We start from the raw sequence: 21,810 nt of genomic DNA, 5'->3' as shown, positions 1-21,810 counted from the left end.
TAATCGGATGCATAGCAAAAAGTTGATTTCTCAGACGTAGATTTCATATTCGATTACTGCTCAGCATCAGCGAAAAATCTATTAATTCTTCCAATTGAAGATCGCATCGGGCTGTAGAGAATAATGCTTGGAGTGTCCCACATTCAGTTCATTCGATGTTGGGCAAACGGTGACGTTTCGTTTTTCTTCGAAAGATTTATAGCTTGTGCTTCAGTAGGTAAAAAAGAATGATCTCGTAACATTGAAGAAGAAGGAATAATTTGAGCAGAAGATTCCGACAGCAGAAAAATAATGACAAAAATTTTAACAGCGGAAAAAATCGCGTCCATCCGCAACGATGGCATACTTCGATCCTCTCTTTGAAACGCATTGGTCCATTTAAATCAAATTTAGGACACGTACTCCCAATCCTAAGGGGACGATTATAGAAGAGTTGGAGAATCATTGGAAAAGCGAGAGGGGGTTACAGGGTATTTAAAAAACGACCACGTAAAATTTCTGAACCCTTTCACCAATATCCTCAAAAACTGGGACATCTATCCTTTATACAGGTCAGACTCGATTATCCGGAGTACTTTTTTCCTTCAATTTTTTTAAATTTCAATATTATACTATACACTTTGATTATTGTAACAACATGGAACGTGTCTAGGGCGTGGGAGGGGTTGAAAAAGGAGTTGTTTTGTATATGAAACGTTGATTATAGGCTAGGCTTGTATATCAAATTCATGAATTCAAATGAATATATTACAATTATATTAATACAAAATATGATCATTTGAAGAAACATGAACGCAGCTGGAATGGGAGGGACTGAAGTAGGGGTGTTCTAAATATTTATTCTCAATTCCATGAATCAATTGTTTTCTCAAGAGCATGTTCACAAACTTCTCGCTTCAAGAACTTTCTCATGGTAGTCCGTTTCCTCTCTTTTTCATCCGTGCAATTGCTTGATCGTTTGTCAATCAATCTGTTGCATTTGAGACAAAATCTTCAGATTTTCCATTCATATCAATCCATTGTGGTTCAAAAACTGACAAAGCAGTCGCTCATTCGACAGATGAAAACGTAACCTCGCCACCATAGAACGATGTGTTTGGGTGCATAACAAGCATCGCAGATTTCGCTCTCAATTGATAATTAACGACGATAGACGAGAAGCATAAGGCTTTTTGATCATAACGAGATAAGAAAAAAATGCTCGCCACTTGATACAAATGCGAATAAGGGAGCAGATAAATAAACGTTGTGATAAAACGCTTCGTTCTAGTAAAATTTCCACATGGTCTTCAATGTGTTAAACATCATCAGCATGTTCTTCCATTTGGCGGTTTTCTTGCAGAATATCCTCCTTAAGCTATAATCCATTAATTTCGTAACGCATGTGCGGACCATAAAATAAACGGGGGTTGAAAATGATGGAATTGAAGTGATGTCTGTGTGTTGCAGTGCGTTAAATCTAACCCATTTGTTTGCACTTATCCTTATCCGACTTGCTTCCAAATTATTGCATTTAATTGGTTTTCCCGAAAACAAGTGACGCGATAATCCTACTCCTTGGCGGATGTGATTCTGTCGCCTTTGGTTTGGAAGAGTAAATGGAAGCATTGCCTGCAGCGACCCAACGATAGAATCTCGGCTAGTAGTGTTCGGCGTTGCGGCGATGAAATCGCTTAGGTCTGGGGGAGCCTTTACACTGTTGCCTATTGAAAGTTTTATGGATCAGACAAGGGTCAGGGGCAGCAGGGACTATGTCCAAGGGCTTGACGATCCCTCCCCAGGCCATCTGCGAGTTGTGGCGCCTGCCTAGGATGTGGTGGGGTTTGACAGTGGGCCCTGTTAAACCTCTATAAAAAGCTGCATGTATCCGCAAGTAGGCTCCGCCAAAGCGACCGTGTGCCGCTCAAAGCGCACAAGCCCAAGTCCTGGTATTAGGTGGGACGCTAAACAGCCCTGACACGACGGCCCTCCGACGAGACAGGAGGTTTGCGCAGGCCCAATAAGCCGCCTTTAAAAACAACTATTACGAACGACATAGAAGATAATACGACTCGATACAATCGGCAACGACCTAGGCGACGAATAAAGGATCACGATTGGAAGCTTGGAACATGGAACTGCAAGTCGCTAGGCTTCGCAGGTTGCAACAGGATAATCTACGATGAATTACATCCCCGCAACTTCGATGTCGTAGCGCTGCAGGAAATCTGCTGGACAGGACAGAAAGTGTGGAAAAGCGGGCATCGAGCGGCTACCTTCTACCAAAGCTGTGGCACAACAACGAGCTGGGAACCGGCTTCATAGTGCTGGGAAAGATGCGCCAACGCGTGATTGGGTGGCAGCCAATCAACGCAAGGATGTGCAAGCTGAGGATAAAAGGCCGTTTCTTCAACTATAGCATCATCAACGTGCACTGCCCACACGAACGGAGATCCGACGACGAGAAAGAAGCGTTCTATGCGCAGCTGAAGCAGACATACGATGGATGCCCACTGCGGGTCGTCAAAATCGTCATCGGTGACATGAACGCTCAGGTAGGAAGGGAGGAAATGTATAGACCGGTCATCGGACCGGATAGTCTGCATACCGTATCGAACGACAACGGCCAACGATGCATAAACTTTGCAGCCTCCCGCGGAATGGTAGTCCGAAGCACTTTCTTCCCCCGTAAGAATATCCACAAGGCCACATGGAAATCACCTAATCAAGTAACGGAAAACCAAATCGACCACGTTCTAATCGACGGTAAATTCTTCTCCGACATCACGAACGTACGCACTTACCGCAGTGCGAATATTGAATCCAACCACTACCTCGTTGCATTATGTCTGCGCTCAAAACTCTCGACGGTGATCAACGCGCGTCGGAGTCGTCCGCCGCGGCTTAACATTGGGCGGCTACAAGACGGTAGACTAGCCCAAGACTACGCGCAGCAGCTGGAAGTGGCACTCCCAACGGAAGAGCAGCTAGGCGCAGCATCTCTTGAAGATGGCTGGAGAGATATTCGATCCGCCATTGGAAGCAACGCAACCGCTGCACTAGGCACGGTGGCTCCGGATCAGAGAAACGACTGGTATGACGGCGAATGTGAGCAGTTGGTTGAGGAGAAGAATGCAGCATGGGCGAGATTGCAGCAACACCGCACGAGGGCGAACGAGGCACGATACAAACGGGCGCGGAACAGACAAAACTCGATTTTCCGGAGGAAAAAGCGCCAACAGGAAGATCGAGACCGTGAAGAGACGGAGGAACTGTACCGCGCTAATAACGCACGAAAGTTCTATGAGAAGTTGAACCGTTCACGTAAGGGCCACGTGCCACAACCCGATATGTGTAAGGACATAAACGGGAACCTTCTTACAAACGAGCGTGAGGTGATCCAAAGGTGGCGGCAGCACTACGAAGAGCACCTGAATGGCGATATGGCAGACAACGGTGGCGGTATGGTAATGAACCTAGGAGCACGCGCGCAGGACATGCGACTTCCGGCTCCGAATCTCCAGGAAATCCAGGAGGAGATCGGCCGGCTGAAAAACAACAAAGCCCCTGGAGTTGACCAACTACCAGGAGAGCTGTTTAAACACGGTGGTGAAGCGCTGGCTAGAGCGCTGCACTGGGTGATTACCAAGTTTTGGGAGGATCAGGTTCTGCCGCAGGAATGGATGGAAGGTGTCGTGTGTCCCATCTACAAAAAGGGCGATAAGCTGGATTGTAGCAACTACCGCGCAATCACATTGCTGAACGCCGCCTACAAGGTACTCTCCCAAAGTTTATGCCGTCGACTAACACCAATTGCAAGAGAGTTCGTGGGGCAGTACCAGGCGGGATTTATGATATCATGGCACGTAACTTTGAGAGGATGGAGGAAGCCTACATCAGACTGAAAAGCGAAGCTGAACGGATTGGACTAGTCATCAACACGTCGAAGACGAAGTACATGATAGGAAGAGGCTCAAGAGAGGTCAATGTGAGCCACCCACCACGAGTTTCTATCGGTGGTGACGAAATCGAGGTGGCTGAAGAATTCGTGTACTTGGGCTCACTGGTGACCGCCGATAACGATACCAGCAGAGAAATTCGGAGACGCATAGTGGCTGGAAATCGTACGTACTTTGGACTCCGCAAGACGCTCCGATCGAATAGAGTTCGCCGCCGTACCAAACTGACTATCTACAAAACGCTTATAAGACCGGTAGTTCTCTACGGACACAAGACCTGGACGATGCTCGTGGAGGACCAACGCGCACTGGGAGTTTTCTAAAGGAAAGTGTTGCGTACCATCTATGGTGGGGTGGGAGAACCATCCATCGTTCACACCGCGAAAATCGGAAGACTGCGGTGGGCCGGGCACGTAGCCAGAATGTCGGACAGTAATCCGGTGAAAATGGTTCTCGACAACGATCCGACGGGAACAAGAAGGCGAGGTGCACAGCGGGCAAGGTGGATCGATCAGGTGGAGGACGACTTGCGGACCCTCCGCAGACTGCGTGGTTGGCGAAGTGCAGCCATGGACCAAGCTGAATGGAGAAGTCTTTTATGTGCAGCACAGGCCACTCCGGCCTTAGTCTGATGATAAATAAAATGGATCGGACAATGGACTCAAAAGTTTCATTGCTTTCTGTTGCAAATTGACTAGATCAAACTTTGGGTTCAGAAATAATGGCCACAATACTATTTTTGTACAAAATGCGCGCAAATAGTAATTTTTTTGACACTTATTATCATCCATCAAGTTGCAATCCTGTTCTATCATTTCATATTGAAAATTGGCTGGATCGAACTATGGACTCAAAAGTTATGCTGAAAATACTATTTTTCGATAATACATCAGAAAGTCACCGATGCCGCTAGGTGCATTATTAAGGGTTTTTCTTAAAGAATTTCTATAACCACCACAATTGAAATAAAACATGAGTTTTTCGTTATTTAAATGCAGATTTGATTTTTTTATGGTGATTCCATTATCCGGAGGATTCGATTATCCGGAGTGAAAATAAAATCGATACTCCGGATAATCGAGTCCGACCTGTACTAAGCAGGCGATGTTAGATGGAGTTGTACGCAAAACGGGGAGCTGAAAAGGAGTAGTAAAGGAGGAGTAAGGAGTTAAGCATCAGTACGTCAGGCGTGAAAAGCGTAATCGTACATTCTTTAGCTAGGTTATTTGAGATTGTGAAATTCCTCGGAAACCAATTCTTTTAATTGAAAAATTCCAAAAAAAAATAACATTTTCCCGTAAATAACATAAATATCCCCGAAAATAACATTTTCCGCAAGCTGCCGTTCTACGCATAACTGTCACATGTACATAGGACTACCAGCAAACATGGGACAAATATGCGTATGACGACAGCAAGTATCATCCTGGAAAACATTTCTCCGGAAATGGCATTTCGGCCGAAAATGATAATTCCTCGAATATGCCACTCCTCCAAAAAAAAATTCCGCTGATTTGATATTTCCCCGAAAATGACATTATTCCTCGAACGCGACATTTTCCCGAATATAACGTACATTCCCCGAAAATGACAATTTCTCAAACATGATTTTGCCTAGAATATAACATTTTCCCGAATATATTCCCTTATTCGAATAGGGGGAATAACGGCTTTGACAGGTTTTGTTCTATTATTGTCAGGGGTTTTTTATGACTGATTATGCTCAAATTCGGTTTAAACATTCTTTGGATATCAAAGAATATTGTAGCAAAATTTCATAAAATTTGGTCGACAAAAACCCCCCCTGACAATAATAGAACAAAACCTGCCAAAGCCGTCTTTTCCCTTATGACATTTCCGCGAAGGAAGTATCAACAACAAAACACAAAACACGATAACCTCGTTTACCAGCTGGTTTTAGCGAAATCAAATTGGCGATTCCAACAGCTGCAAAATCAAACTGGCAATCCCGGACAAGGCCGGGTACAACAGCTAGTAACCCTCTAATACCGCCTTTAGACAGGGTACTTTGATATTTTTTTGTAACTTTTAATTGTTCAGATTTCAAAAAGTTTTTGTTGTCGATCAATAATATAAACTTCAATGATTGTTCAAATTTGCTTAAAAAGTAAATCATAAGCTAGGAAAACAAAATTTTAAAAAGGTGAAATTGATGGAAACGCGTTTTTTTTTTGCTTAAAATGTGTTCAGGTCGGTTTTAAAACGCAAAATAGTGATTTTTAGCGAATACAAAAATTTGGGTGTTAGAGGGTTAAGTAAACTCTAAAGAAAAGCGTCTGTTTGAAATATGAGGCATAACCCGTAATACCAGCCTATGAATCTTCGATCCTTTGCCTTTCCTACCGTTTGATCCATTCATTTTTTCAACCTTCTCTTCCTTAGATCCTTCTTTTCCATTAACCTTTTGACATTTTGACTTTTTGTGCTTCCGACCTTTGTTCTTTCGACCTCTTTCTGTCAAATGGTTCATTCTGCCAAGCGATCACTTTTTTTTGTTCGGGATGTACCACTGGGTCTATTTCATTGATTTTTTGTAGTATACCCGTGACATTTGTTTAGTGCTTTTCTTTCTGCTCTTTCTCTATTGAGAAGAAATGAAGTAGTCGTTTTTTATTCAGATATTTCTCAAGCATGATGTGAGGCTTCTTCAGATTGAGGTATTGTTATTTATACTCTTCGAGAAATGGCTTATACCAACTCTCAAAAGCGTGCTTCTCAATTCACTTCAAATCAAATGCGCCAGCTTATGCAACAAGCGATTGAGCTGGGCCACTCCAATCTCCATCCTGAGCGTTGTCCAGGTATCGCTTTAACCTGTTGTCAGGTTAGATTTCGGTCGACTACTTTTATTTCTTTATTGAGGCTTCGCCGCCATGAGCCTCGTTGATGGGCGAAGCCTTTGGCTCCTCTAGTTTTTGATCGCTCTATCGCGGATTTGGCTTCTCTTCGCTCCTCTATCTTCCTCCAGGTTTCATCGGTGATCCATTGTTTTCTCTGGGTGCGCAATTCGCCCAGATTGTTCTCGCTGGTGGCGATGAAGGCAATCTTGATGGCGGTCCATTGGTCTTCCACGCTGCCACCTTCCGGAATATCTGCAGCACGTGTCTCCAGTTCTTCAACAAAGGACCGTTTCCCCGTGGCATCTTCCAGTCGGCGTGTGTTGAACCGTCGTCCAACTCTTTCCCCCTGCCGACGAATCCGCGCAAGGCGCAGGCGTATTTCGCCGATGCGGAGGTGATGATCAGACGCGATATCGGCACTACGTTTATTCCGTACATCAAGAAGGTTCCGTTTCCATTATTGGCTGATGCAGATGTGGTCGATATGATTTTCTGTAAAGCCGTCACGGGAGACCCACGTGACCTTGTGAACCGGTCGATGCGATCCCCCGATCACCATGTCGTTATTACCACAAAATTCTGCGAACAGCTCTCCGTTTTCGCTCATTTCTCTGAGACCATGGCGTCTCATAATGCGCTCATGGTTCGAGCTGTCGGATCCGATCTTCGCATTGAAGTCGCCCAAACAGATCTTGATATCACCCTTCGGAATTCTATCAACGACGGCATTGAGTTGACTGTAGAAGTTCTCTTTGTCTTACAGATCGGCAGCATCGGTTGGCGCATAACATTGGATTATAGTAAGGATTCGGACCCGTGTTCTAAATCTGGCAACTATTATCCTTTCACTTATAGGTTGCCACTTCATAAGCGCAGAGTGTGCCTGAGCGCTTAGTAGGAAGCCAACTCCACTATGCCGGGGAGCGTGTTCACCTCGTAAACCAGAGTATAGCAGAACTTGTCCGGACGGCGTTCTGTGTTCTCCAAAGTTTGGCCAACGGACTCTGTCACTAGAGCACAGTGTGGTAGATCTTACTCCGTAATGCATCACGAAAATATGTCTAACCAGCATCACAGGCTCCGCTATCTGCCTAGCTAATTGTTTCACACCACAGACTATTCATTACCTCGGCACGGGTCGCCTGACACCTTAGGATTCGGGGCTAGAGAGATCATATTGTCAGCTTCAGTGTTGTACCGAGCCTGATGATATGACTGGATTTACAACGTTACGCACTACACTGTTAAAATGTATGAAAATTACAAGCTACGGAAAGTTTGAACCCATGTTTTTGTGTTCAATGGCCTCTAATTTTACATTCAACTTTTTCTTATACGCAATATTGTACAAAAGCTGCATAGTTATGACAACCTATAATTTTAAAAAGTGATGGAAGAATGAGTCCTGAGTCATATGGCTATAAATGTCGACCCGTTCAGTCAAATGACCCTTTCTGCTGAACGATATTTCGGCTCAACGGCATTGTCGGCCGAATAACTTATTCAGCCAAAGAGACTTTGTCGGCCTAGTGAACTGTTCGGCCGACCTGATTTTAGGCCGTATGTTCATGTCAGCCAAATGGTTTGTTTGGTCAAATGATATATTTGGCCTTGTGGCCTTCGTCCAAATGACTTTCAGCCGATAGGATTTCGGCAATATCTTCCCTGTTTAAAAATATGATTTTCACTAGTAACTCTTTAGAGTTTAATAGGAAGTCCTTTTGTATTTCGTTGGAATTTCCTCGGGATTTTTCCAGAATGTGTCCTTTAATTTTCTAGAATTTCTACTGAAAAACGTCACGGGAACCTTCTCGTCATATTGTCACGGAAATTGACTCGAGATCTCGAAGAAAATTCTTTGGATTTCAACGGAAAATCAATCCTTCCAAAAAAACACTTTTCACGGAAGGCTGTTCAAAAGCTATTTGAAAATTGTATGGAATTTTCAAATGTAATTTGGAATCTATTAAAATTTGTTTTGAAGTTCCAGCATTTCTTTAAAACCTTGTTTTTAAAGGCCATTTGTTTTTAATTTTACGAAACGAAAACATAAAACCGTAAAAAATGGAAAATCATTCTGAAGAACCGATTTGTTTTCTAGATAAATTGTGTACACAAAAAATTGTTGTATAAGAAAATTCATCAATTTATGGCGAGACAAATTTCGCAGTTAGTTTAAATATATTTGGTCAGTTAGTTTAAATATATTTTGAACAAACTTTAAATACAGTAGTAAGAATACTTGGTACCATTCCATTTGAGTTCACCTGTTTATCGTATCTTCACAAATACGTTTTCGGAAAGGTTGTCTTTAGTGTCAAGTATTTTACTTGGCAACGTGCAAGACACTGAAGTTTAGGAAATACATATTTGTAAAATAATAATAAAAAATGTGGAATTGAGCGAAATATTAACTTGTCATATGAAAAAACTCTTCGATCAACGCGACCGGCTCTAAGCTGAATTCGCCTCCAGCCCTGGTCTTCGATTGGTGAAACGCGTTCCGATGAGGGGTCATCAAGGTGACACGAAAGGTTCACGCACTTCCTCCCCGTGCCACAACCGACCGACCACTTTTTTTCTGGATGATAATGCAATCAATTGATTCGGTCAGGTAGGGGGCATGTGTCTTGGGTCAGTATCTGATCAATGGGAGGACGTCAAGCAATGGAAAAGAAGACCCGATCTTCGTCATCGTCGTCGTCGTTGACGGTGAAGAAAAAATCTTACACAATCCGATCGATCTTGATAGCTCTTGCTTGTGATTATGAAGGGTCGTTGCGAGGCGGAGGATGGGAGCCTGTTTCGCTTTCTCACAACAAGACGCCGCCGCGCTGGTTGGGTGTGGACCGCTGGTGTGTGAGAGTGTAGCGCGCGAAGATCGCCGTGCAACATCTCAACGTGTTGCTTTGTGTGAGAGCGCGAGCGATCGACGTTCGGCGTCGTCAACAAACGCGGTGCAACCGGCGATCTCTCGCGATCACAGCAAGGCCACTGCCTGCGTGCGAATGTTGGTTGATGGTGCGAGATTTTTGTGGTGTTTTTCGGAAAAAAGAAATGTTGCGGCCAGCGGATGCGGTGCTCGGTGAGAGCAATTGAAGAGCGGGAGAGTGTGTGTATTTTCCGGATTCGGCTTTCCTCTTCGGGCATGCGGCGTGGCTCTCGCGTCTCGCCGTTGTGTTCGTCGTTTTTTCGGGCGTGTTTGTCGATATAAAAATTATTTAACATAATATCTTGGTATTACAATTTATCATCATCTCGTTGTTTAAAGAAGCAATTTTTTGTTGGTCCTATATAAGGGGTTACAATATTGAGATAGGAGTACAATTCATTAACGATCGTTGAAGTATAACGAACTCTCCTCCTCCGAAGAGTGATCATCATCAGAGCAGCCCTGAACAGGAGTGCCTTGAGTGCAGTGTCTTATTCTTTAAGAACTTTATCGTTTCGAACGCAAGAAAATTTCGAACGAAGTGTTTTGTGATAAGAGTGATATCTCGAAGCAAGAACAGCCAGATAATGAAAGTGTTTGTTGCCGTATTTGCCCTGCTAGTGGCAAGCGCCCTGGCCGCCCCAGCTCCGGCTGAGGAATCGTCCAGCTCCAGTGGCCTGGGAATGGCCCTTCGGTATTTTGGAACCTGTCTGGAATCGGAAGAAATGGGAACCTGCTTCGCAGTAAAAGGAATTACAGCCCTAAACCGTGCCGCCCGTGCCAGCAACATTGAAATCGTGCCCGGTGTTACTTTCTCAAGGTGAATTTTGAACTCTTGATTTTTTTTTTCTTGTTTGGTTGTGCCGACGAGGGATCAAAGATCGCAAGATTGAAGAACAATTATGCCAAACAAACAGCAAAAAAAAAGGAAAAGATAAAGACTTGCGGGTGAAACGGAAACAGTGTTGAGTTATGCAATTGGATGTGGTTTTCCCAGGGCTCGGTAAACACAATTGCGCAAGTGATTTAATTTTTGCCCTTCATGAAGGGCGGGAAAAATTGTGGATGTGAAGCTCACATGAACTCTCTCTCTCTATCTGACTCGGCATGCGAAACGTTCAAAGTTGGGGCTGCCCGGTTCGATTGTTTTGTGTGTCGGTGCTGCCTCATTAGGCATGCACTTCGAGTGACAACGGATTCTCCGGGTATTGAATCGTTGGCCCCGTTATCAGATGCAGACCGTCCGGGGGAAAAGCGAACGCATTCGGAATAATTTTGAAACCTGAATCGAAATCGAAAGAGATTTCATCGCAGGGGAGTGACGAACCTGCGAAATAATTCCGTTGAGTCACGCAGCCGGCAGATGAGCGAATAGAAAATGTTTGAGTGGCTGTGAAAGTCGGTGATTGATTCGCGCTAATTGTATTTCGATTGCTGGACGAGTGGAGCTTTGAATTCTAGATTGTTCGGCAACAAGTGGGGATTTTTTGTTGTTGTTGTGCGTTTTACTGAATTCTACAGTCGGTCAGTAATTTGAAAAAAAAATAAAAAACGCGTTAATTATATCAACGGGCTGGATGACTCTACCAGTAGGGTTTTAAATTAATGTTTTGGCAAAATGCTGGAGTCATAAATTGGAACACGACAAGATATTTCCATTTTTGTCGTATTTAAGAGCAATATTTTCAATATTGTCCATATTGTGACAAAGTTTGTCGTTCAACAGTACTATAATATTATCCATAGAGATGTTTGTTTTATGTAAGTCGTTCAAGTATGTATGACGTAGTCCTACGTCAAAACTGTAAGGAGTAATGGGAAAATGTTCCCTCATTATTACAAATTGACGAAAAAGTCATAAATTTGGACCTAAAGTCCTGGAAATAAGTCAACGAACAGTCTCGAGTATTTTTGCTTACCGACTTACCATCGAATATTCGATGGAATTCGATTCGTATAAATTTCTTTCCGCATCTTATCCTGTTGACGAGAAGGAGAATTTCAAACAAGTTTAGTTTTAAACGACATTCGTAAGCGTAAATAATTAAATTGCAAAGTTTTCAAGTGCAGTTGCATTTTCAGATGCATCATTCTCAACAATGAAGCATCGGACAACTGTCAATTTTTTTGTTTGAATTTTGCTGCGCCATAGCAAGCGTAGAATAAAAATATGAACTTTGTTGACCGAAAATGCAAGAATTGTAAAGTTTGAACTCTATTCGTACTTTTGAAATAGAAAGTAGGCCATGTAATTAGAACAGAACATAGGGGAATCGTCATAGAAAACGTCAGATTTTGGGAGCCATTCGTAGATGTTTACATCATTATTTTATCAATAGGGACCATCGTACAATACGTTGTGCTTTGACGGGGAGAGGAAGGGCGAGAATATAAGAAGGACACGCCCTCACGCTGGTTATATTTTTTTTTATTTTGACACATATTCCTACGCAAAACCGAATTCCATTAAGGTGAAACCTGTTAGAATTCAATTTTAAGTCTACCTCATGCTTTCATAAGCACAAATTTCAAAAATCGAGATGCAAACACTAGCATTTTGAAATGTATGTTCTTGCCTGTTCTCAGGTGCTCGAACTCAAATGCCGTTGACACCGATGATAATCGTTCCTGCCTGTTATTATTGTGAGCCTGGGCTCGATCCTAGTCGGCGTCCGTGGCAAATTTACTTAGTATGTAAAGCCGTAGGACTCGGATGTAGATGCGTACGGTCTGTAGGCGGGGGAAGTCGTCTTTCTGGCATCAATGATTGTCACTCGTAAGAAAAGCGGCCGACAGAAAATTAAAAAAAAACTAAGATAATTCAATCTGCCGGAAATGGAATAATTTTGAATAGTCACTTTTTAAAACTAAACTGACAAAATCTTATTATTCTTTATCTATTTTTATCAACTGTATTTTCATTGAAGCAACAGGAGGATCGCATTGACGAAAATTCTACGCTATCTTTAAAAAAATTACAATAGCTCATGTAATGACCAATAATTGTTAAACCACCAAACCACAAAAGAAAACGTCCCGAAATCAAAATAAGAGCAAAGAAAATATCGCCTCAAAATTGAAGACGTCTGAACTGTGTACTTGAAAGCCGTCACAATTATTCAATCAGCCAGCACCCAAATCGCTCGCACATGCGTCTCCCATCGAAACCGTCAACCCGACAATCAATTAGCACTTCTGTACCAGCCACAACAAAACAAACACAAAAGTGAAATGGCCATTGCGAACCACTTTTGACTCGCTTGGCTGCTTTCCCATTTTCTCTTGTCTCCCACTGACTGACTGACTGCTCGGGCGATGGATGCTGACATGCATATCAGAAGCGGTCAAAGTCCGATTTTGAGCGCAGCTACCGAATTTTGACCGACCCACATCTAAATTGCTTCTTTATCTTGACGGCGCCGTTGGGAGCTTTAATTGAGCGAAATGGATTGATCGATCCGGTGCCGCATTTATGCTCTCATTTTTTCTTTCGTTTCGAACGAAATTAATCTGCTGAAGCACCGTTTGTGCTGAATTTAGAGAATTTTGAGCCGGGTGTTAAACAGATAAGTGCCAAAATGGGAAGGTTGTGGACCATTAGTCTAAATTAAAAAGGCATAATTGTTCATCTTTCATCAAACAAGTTTTCCTTACTTCATATAACCAATTGTTTCTATTTTCAGAGACCCGACCGCCCCGGTTGAACGCATGGGCAAGTCCGTGTCGGAGAACGAAATTATCAGCACCCTGCCCGCCAGCGCTGAAGACAAGAGCGACGCTCTGTTCGATATGGCCGTCGACTCCGCCAAGCGCCTGTTCACTGCCCGCTCCATCCAGTTCAAGCTGCCCGAGGAAGCCCAGGAATCCATCGCCCGTTCTATCGAAGAAGGTAGACTGCTGAAGAAAGGTCCGTATCGCTGAACTAACCAAACCTTGCTAACCGATCTACCGAATTTTGTTGCCACACTATTACTGCGCACAACACGCACAATATCTTGTGCACCCTCTGATCCTTCACCCACACTCAATTCTATCTGGGGGCATCGCTTTCTCGTCTGTTTGCACGCACGTTCTCGTTACAGGTAAGAAGCTGAAGAAGGTCCTGGGCCCACTCGTCCTGGCTGTCGGAGGAAAGCTGTTCGCCCTGCTGCCCCTGCTCCTCGGTGGAGTCGCTTTGTTGGCCGTCAAGGCTCTGATCGTTTCCAAGGTCGCCCTCGTCCTGGCTGTCATTCTCGCCGTCAAGAAATTCCTCGGAGGCGCTGTTGAAGGTGCCGGAACTCTAGGTCTGCTGTCCAAGGCCGTTGGAGGTGCTGCTGCTGCTGGTGCTGGTGCTTTGGGAGGCAGCGCCCTGTCTGCTGGTGTTGGCGGTGGTAGCGCTGGATGGTCGTCTGGAGCTGGTGCTCAGGGCTGGTCTCAAGGCAGCGGTCAGTATCCTTATGCCCGTAGCTACGATACCGCTCAGGATCTCGCCTACAGCGCCCAGGCCCCCAAGGCGTAAGCCACCTCTCCTGCACTCCTACACCCCGAAACGAAACCATATTAGGTTAGGAAACTTCCTTCTACAAAACTCTACGCACCAACTATGGCTCCTGTAACTATAACTCTAGTCTTTGTGTCGACCCCCACACTGTCATGGGGAACTTCGTAGGGTCTCCTACACAACCCACATATTCTCGCTTCAACCTAAACCTGTCCACCTAGCACCGAAACGTGCACCCCTCGATCTAGTCTCTAACCGTCAATTTCACATGGAAGTCAGAAAGCGAGACAACGCATCGTTGACGAGTCTATCAGCACACCGTTCGAAGCCGGAAAATTGAGGTCTCCTCCACTCTACGCTCCAATCAACACACACAGCACCTACCACAATTACACCACACGCCAGATCGTGACGAAAACCGATCCATCCACAAACGTCTAATCTTTCACAGAAACACACCTCTTCCTATCTCTTCATCCGCCGCAACAAACTCCTTAACAGAGAAAAAAAAAACAATAACAAACCCCCGCCAACCCACCAACGAAGAGTAAAGAGAGTCAAAGACCCCCATTCCGACCATAGGATTTAGTATCATCACCGTGCTCGCCAAATGCGCATCGATTTGCTGATGATCAGTGATGTGATGAGACACCCGTAACGAATCGAAACACTGTCGGCCGCCGAATCGGACGCGCCCCTTCCGCCCGCCGCCCGCCAATTTGTAAATACACAAATATTCAAAGTCATCTTTATAGGGAAACGAAAGTTTTAGCACATGAGAGAATTTGCACCGAGCGGCCCGTGCGCGCCCAAGCGAGCCGAACCGATCCGCCACCGAGCTTGATGATTTTCCGTTCTGCTGATCTGTTCGCTATTTAGTATTAGGTATGACGTCTTTGCCTAAGTGCCGCTTCAGCGGCTTCCCCCTTCCTTTCATCTTTCGAAACCAATCGTAAGTAGTGTTTATTAGTGTTTAGTAATTTATTGCCCCCCTGCCGCATCCTAAACAAGACTATTAGAAGTCCCTAGCAAGACGTTGGAAAGTGAAAAAAAGCCCAAGATCGAACAAACTTGTAATTAATTTATTTTATTTATAAAACTGTAGTTTAACGCTTTTAACAAATCAAACAGTACGGATCCCGATCATGCGATCATCAGAATCAGTTCAAAACAGTTCCCTTTTTTTATTTTTCCCACTTTTGTGTACCATAACAGTATAAAAGTAGAATACAAAGGCCCAACCCCCCCAAAACCCAAAAACAAAGAGAGATAACCGAGATACTGAAATGCTGCAATAGTCATAAGAGCATGTTTGCTTACCCCCGACCCCAAACTTTAGCGCTAAGGTATTATTTGAATAAAGAGATAGAGAAGATTCGATTTGAGAAGAGAGAGAGAAAGAGATTTAAAAAATATGAGTTTTAAATTTCACTAAATAGAATGCAATGAAAGAAATTATCGACTGTGAATTCTGTGGTCCTATAAAAAAGTTGCGATGGAATTGGAGGTCTATCGAAGAACAAATTAGAAGCTCATCCATAATTTTTAATAAATTTCATTTAACGAGCGCTGTTGTATAGACTAAGCAAGAATGTTATGCTTTTTTTGCCATCCTAAATTTACAATCAAATTTATCTTCACTAGCGAAACAAGTAAATATTTTGAATTAGACTTCAAATTTGTCAGCTGACGGTGTTGCATTGATTTTTCACCGCAAACTATGTTAAAGGATTGGCGAACAAAAGTTGCACGAAAAAGAAGATGTTGATATCTGATATATTTACTAAAGCTTTGCCAAAACCAAGATTAACAAAACTTCTGAATTTGCTAGGAATGAAGAAGAAGAAGAAGCCGAAAAATGATATTCGAAAATAAATTCTAGAGGAAGCAAAAGATTTTTTTAATTTTTTTTTGTTTTTCTGTAGGAAGAAAAATTTTCAATATATTTACAACTCCTCTTAATTCATCCTTCCCACAAATTTAGAAGTTTCGTTAATTTTGGTTTTGGCAAAGCTGTAGTAAGAATATCAGATAGCTAATTGTATTTAACTTTTAATTACTTTTATTCAACCTTCCTAGTGCATTGGGGTCCATTTCGACCAAGCACACCCAAAACAGCGCTGTAACTTGCTTATGGAACCACCCCACCCATGTTTGGCCCTTCATACAGGAGTTTGATGAAATACATACTGTTTGGGAACTGGTCCTTTTCTCCTTCCGATGTGGACTGTATTTACGTGGTTGGGTGATAATTCCTGGTAGCTGAGGTGGACTCCTATTTTGGGTGGACTTGGACGCCGTCGATATTTATATCCTTGGGTGTTTCGGTGCGATTTACTCCAGGTATTGTCCACAACACAACATCTATTACACTTAACACAATTTATTTATACAATCATTACACGTTACATTTCTCTGCACTACAACTACACTTTATTTGACGCAAAACTACATTTATTTATTCTAACTTAGACATATATTTGGGTCAAATTCCATTTAAAAACTTGGATTCAGATTCCGTCTGATCCGGTAGGTTGTTTCCAATTTTTGTTAATCCTAATCAATGTGGGGTAGCCTAGTTGTCAATCGTTACCAAAAATCCGTCGTAGGTCCCGTCACACATTTTCGCCCTTTCCTGCTTCACACGAGGGGTGCGTTGATTGGTTTTACCATTCTTAGACATTCCCGCCCGCCCTGAAATAACTGGGATTTCTGAAAAAGAAAAGAAAAGAAACCTCTCGTGCACCGGTGGACGGGTCGCCTGTTCCACTATTGGTTGTTGTTGTCATTCTGAGCCGATGATGGAAGGATACACAACTTCTCAATGGGTCTATCCAAAGTTCCTGTTGCTGTCCTTACTGTAGCAACTCTTACCACACCGTCCTGTCCCGGATGTACCTTTACTATTCTTCCCATTTTCCACCTGATTGCTGGCACGTTATCTTCACGAATGACGATTAGTTGGCCTATTGATATTGGGACTGCTGGACGCCAACGCTTCGTTCTGCCTTGTAATTGCGACAAGTACTCTCGTCGCCATCTTTTCCATAACTCCTGCAAATTTTTTGTGCCACCTGAATCTGGGAAAGCCTATTTATTGGAACTGATGAAAAATCCCGGTCTGGTAGTTGATGCAACGAGGCTCCAATCAGGAAATGTCCTGGGGTTAAAGGTTCCAAATCGTTCGGGTCGTCTGACATTGCAGTCAACGGTCTTGAATTTAAACAAGCTTCAACTTGTACTAAAAGTGTGTTCATATCTTCAAATGTCAGCACTTGCTCTCCAAGAACTCTGAGCAAATGGAATTTCGCAGATCTCACTGCTGCCTCCCAAAGACCTCCGAAGTGTGGAGCACTCGGAGGATTGAAGTGCCACTGAATTTCGTCCTTGGTGCATTCCCTAGCTACCGTCTCGTGATGTTCCCTGCTTTTTAGTAGCACAAACAATTGCTTTATCTGATTACGGGCACCAACAAAGTTGGTTCCATTATCCGAATAGATATCAGTAACCCTTCCTCGTCTACCAATGAATCTGCGTAATGCTTGAATGAATCTTTCGGTTGACAGATCCGTTACCAACTCGAGATGCACCGCCTTGGTACACATACAGATAAATATTGCCACATACGCCTTCACAGCAGCTCTACGCGGTGTCAGCCGAACGTATACTGGACCGAAATAATCCACACCGGTGTTGGAGAATGGTCTTGATACAGTTACACGAGCCGCTGGAAGTTCTCCCATGAACTGTTCAACTGTCTTCGGTTTTACTCGGAAGCATCGGATACATTGGTGCACTACTTCTCTTGCCACACTGCGGCCGCCTAGTGGCCAATATTGTAATCTAATTGCACCCAGTAGCAGCTGTGGTCCTGCATGAAGTAATTTATGATAATAGTGTTCCAAAAGCCTTTTGGTGAACGGATGCTTTGCTGGTAGGACAATCGGATGCTTGGTACCTTCACGTTCTGATGAATGTTCTAATCGACCTCCAACACGAATAAGTCTGTCCTGTGACAGCCTAGGATGAAACCAGCGTAATGGCGAGCTTCTGGCTACCGTACCACCTGCCGAAAGTACCTTCCACTCCCCATTGAACACGTTTTGTTGCATACGACGAATGACCACATATTCAGCTTCCCGTAGTTCTGATACTTGGAGCACACCGTATCGTCGCTTGGTAGGTTCAACTTTCCTCAAGATATCCATCAATCGTAGCCAGTAAGCAGTACATCTCACCAGATCCGTGAAATTTGAGAATTTCTGTACGTACCAGCTACTGAAGTCTTCCTGTTGATTTGTGCAGTGAGCTGTCGTTCGACGACCTTCTTTGGCCACTTCTTCTGATATTAGCGAGTTGCCTTGAATTGGCCAGGTATCTTTATCAGTCCAGAGTCAAGGCGGACCTTTCCACCAGAGGCTGCACCCTTTAAGTTGGTCCGGTTTAACCCCACGGGAAATTAAGTCAGCAGGGTTCAGATTTCCGGAAACGTGACGCCAGATTCGCTTCTCCGACAATCCTTGAATTTTTGCCACACGGTTGGCCACAAAGGTTGTCCATGTTGATGGGACAGCTTTTATCCACTGCAAGACACAAGTTGAATCTGTCCAGAAAAACACTTCCACATCCATCCTTATCGCTTCCAGGATCCTTTCTGAAAGCTGCGCTGCCAATAATGCTCCGCATAGTTCCAACCTTGGAATGGATTGGCACTTTAATGGTGCCACCTTGGATTTTGACGTCAGTAACACCACCTTAACATTTCCAGACGAACTCACGCTTCTTGTATAAGCACAAGCACCGTATGCTTGCACTGATGCATCACAAAATATATGCATCTCTACATTTGCTGCTTTTGGCTGGATCACACAGCGATCGATAACCAGTTTGTTCAGTTGTGGCAGCTGTGCTTGGAAATTACGCCACTCGGTATCCACAACAGATGGTAATGGCTGGTCCCAATCTAATTTTCTTCCTTTCTCGTCTTCCAAGCACCATAACAGCTGCATAAATACTTTTGCTGATGTGATTACTGGTCCTATCAGACCTAACGGATCGAATAATGTCGCAATGACTGACAGAACTCTTCGCTTTGACAAAATCTCGGTTCTGCTTGTCTCGGGAATCTTGAAACGGAATTTCAGGGCATCTGCTCCTGGATGCCATACTAGCCCTAGAGTTCTTACAGCTGGGTCAGGATCTAGCTCTACTCCTTCTACCTTCACTATCGCTAAGTCTGTCTCTGGTATGCCCCGCAGCACCAATGGGCAGTTTGACGCCCATTTTCTCAAACGGAATCCACCTCTCTGTGTCATTTCATCCAATTGAATACGCATCTCTAATGCTTCCTCTGGGTTATCCGCGCCACTTATAACGTCGTCCATATAAACATCTTCCGTAGCCGCTTTGGCCGCCATCGGGTAGCGTATTTGCTCGTCCATCGCTAGTTGCTTCAATGTCCTAGTAGCAAGGAATGGGGCCGGTTTTGTACCATACGTCACCGTAGTAAGCTCGTATGTACTAATGATCTCACTAGGATCCGTTCGCCACAAAATACTTTGTAGTGGGGTGTCCTCCTTGCTAATTCGAATTTGTCGAAACATTTTTTCAACGTCCGAAACCACCATGATTTGCGTTGTTCTGCTCCGCAGGATAATTGACCGAAGATCATCCTGGATGACCGGTCCCGCCAGCAGCGTATCGTTGAGCGACGTCCCTGTTATCGTTTTACACGATGCATCAAATACTACTCGGACCTTGGTTGTGGTGCTTTCCTCCTTGACTACAGGATGATGAGGTAAGTAACAACGAATCCCTTCATTGCTTCCCAGCTGCTCTTCCACCTTGCGCATGTGACCTAACTCCAGGTAGTCTTCCATAAACTTTCGATATTGAATACGCAGTTCTGGTTCCTTTAGCAGTCTACGTTCCAGACTTTGGAACCGCCGGAAGGCAATATCTCTTGATTCACCCAACCTTTCAAGTGCAGCTTTATCTTTTGGAAGGGACACAGTATATCGCCCATCACAGTCCCTTCGAACTGATTGTATATACTGGTCTTCGCAACGTGTTTCCTCCGGGGAATAATTATTTGGTGCATCCACTTCCTCACATGACCAGAATCGAGTCAGTAACTCCTCTAGACTGACTGCTATATTGCAGGATATGCGGTGGTTACTGTGCAACCCATTTACACATCCGGATACCACCCATCCGAATACCGACTCCGTGAGCGTAGGAAAACCTTCTCCAAGACTAACCTCGTTTCCGTTATTGAAGAAAGTGAAGAAGTGTTGTATTCCTAACACCAGGTCGACAGTCTTGGATGTAAAAAAGGCTGGATCTGCCAATTCTACGCCGACTGGAACTTCCCATCCAGCCATGTCCACATTGGCTATTGGAAGATTTGCTGTCACCTTCGGTAATAATAGAAATTCCATCTTTCGCGAGAACCCTGTTACTCGCGATTTTAAGGTGGCTGTGACCTTGTGCTTCACTTTCATGTTAGCTTGCCCGATTCCGTAAACCTCGATATCTGACCGCTGCACAGTGATTTCGCGATGGCAAAAACCCAAAAAAAAATTTTTCCTGGTATCACATTTTTTTCATATTTTCCGTCTTCTATAATACTTCGAGAATCATCAGAAAAAATTTCAAAAATATTGGATGAAAAATGAGATTACCAGGATTTTTCTAAGTTGAGCTGTTTTGATGTGTTTTTTCTTGTCCCATAGAAAATATATGGAAATTGATAATAAAATTCAATTTGATTTTTAACTAGGAAGGAAAGGGCTAAAATGGTCGTTCTCTATATCATTTTGTAGCATTTTTTGCCTAGTTTTAGGATATCACATTGACGACTTGCGCAAATCTGCGCCCGGTCATTGGATTCGATGTTTAGCCGTTTTTATAACTAAGTTTTACTAAAAGGTTCTCATTTGACACCAGAACCTATTTTCCGTTAGAAGTGTTGTGGTATACAAACTCAAATACAATTCGACTCAGCTCGAGTAGTTGAATCGGTCTGATCGTGTGTTTTTGGCACATACCCGTGTTTATAAATGTGTATTTGTGTATGTGTGGGTGCACTAAAAGGTATGTAGTGAAAAATAGCCTGTTTTCGAGCAGTTTTGTTAAACCGATCTCGATACAATCTCTTTTATTAGAATGTAAACAACAAGTAAGGCTCGGCCACCAATACTTCAATAAGGTGAATGTAAAAAGGTTCTGCGCGATGTGCCTGAATAAGTTTTTCATAGGAATATACAAATAAGCATTTATTCTATAAAACGTTTTGAAAATATTAGTTTGTGCAACTAGTTTCAAAAAGATGATTTTTTCTGCACGATTTGTATATTTATCCAACGAGGCTTGCCGAGTTGGATAAATACTACGAGTGCTGAAAAAATCGAGTTTTGCAACGTGTTACAAACGTTATTTTTTTCAATAACGAAAAATGGGCTTTAATATGAAAACCTGACTTAAACCTGTACCAAATTTATACAGTCTAATTTACTTCATAAGATCATTCTTGCCAATAAATCATATTTCTATAGAACAATTGGGTTCTATTTTATCTTCCCAATTTGCATAGCTCGA

General features: G+C 43.4%; 3 protein-coding genes across 3 annotated transcripts; 1 reads left to right on the top strand and 2 right to left on the bottom strand.

The window, feature by feature from the left end:
* The first annotated feature begins 10,116 nt into the window (after nucleotides 1-10,116).
* On the top strand, nucleotides 10,117-14,763 carry LOC134225321 (uncharacterized). Its single transcript, XM_062705288.1, has 3 exons — nucleotides 10,117-10,551; nucleotides 13,415-13,638; nucleotides 13,814-14,763. The coding sequence occupies exons 1-3, from the start codon at nucleotides 10,319-10,321 to the stop codon at nucleotides 14,227-14,229; spliced, it is 873 nt and encodes a 290-aa protein (XP_062561272.1). The 5' UTR covers nucleotides 10,117-10,318; the 3' UTR covers nucleotides 14,230-14,763.
* Nucleotides 14,764-17,177: 2,414 nt separating this feature from the next.
* Nucleotides 17,178-18,419, bottom strand: LOC134206152 (uncharacterized). The gene has a single exon (XM_062681846.1). The coding sequence runs from the start codon at nucleotides 18,417-18,419 to the stop codon at nucleotides 17,178-17,180; it is 1,242 nt and encodes a 413-aa protein (XP_062537830.1).
* Nucleotides 18,420-18,605: 186 nt separating this feature from the next.
* On the bottom strand, nucleotides 18,606-20,714 carry LOC134206151 (uncharacterized). The gene has a single exon (XM_062681845.1). The coding sequence runs from the start codon at nucleotides 20,712-20,714 to the stop codon at nucleotides 18,606-18,608; it is 2,109 nt and encodes a 702-aa protein (XP_062537829.1).
* Between the last annotated feature and the right edge of the window lie 1,096 nt (nucleotides 20,715-21,810).

Source organism: Armigeres subalbatus, chromosome 1, assembly GCF_024139115.2.
Source record: "Armigeres subalbatus isolate Guangzhou_Male chromosome 1, GZ_Asu_2, whole genome shotgun sequence".
Classification (NCBI taxonomy): Eukaryota; Metazoa; Arthropoda; class Insecta; order Diptera; family Culicidae; genus Armigeres; species Armigeres subalbatus.
The sequence above is the reverse complement of the archived record's forward strand: the minus strand, read 5'-3'. Positions and strand labels throughout refer to the sequence as shown.

What these genes read in the sequence shown, in the direction of transcription:
- LOC134225321 (XM_062705288.1), top strand. Translation starts at nt 10,319, where the DNA reads ATGAAAGTGTTTGTTGCCGTATTTGCCCTGCTAGTGGCAAGCGCCCTG. An exon ending in CCCGGTGTTACTTTCTCAAG is followed by an intron (nt 10,552 to 13,414) that starts GTGAATTTTGAA and finishes TTCTATTTTCAG; the next exon opens with AGACCCGACCGCCCCGGTTG. An exon ending in AGGTAGACTGCTGAAGAAAG is followed by an intron (nt 13,639 to 13,813) that starts GTCCGTATCGCT and finishes TTCTCGTTACAG; the next exon opens with GTAAGAAGCTGAAGAAGGTC.
- LOC134206152 (XM_062681846.1), bottom strand. Translation starts at nt 18,419, where the DNA reads ATGGATATCTTGAGGAAAGTTGAACCTACCAAGCGACGATACGGTGTG.
- LOC134206151 (XM_062681845.1), bottom strand. Translation starts at nt 20,714, where the DNA reads ATGAAAGTGAAGCACAAGGTCACAGCCACCTTAAAATCGCGAGTAACA.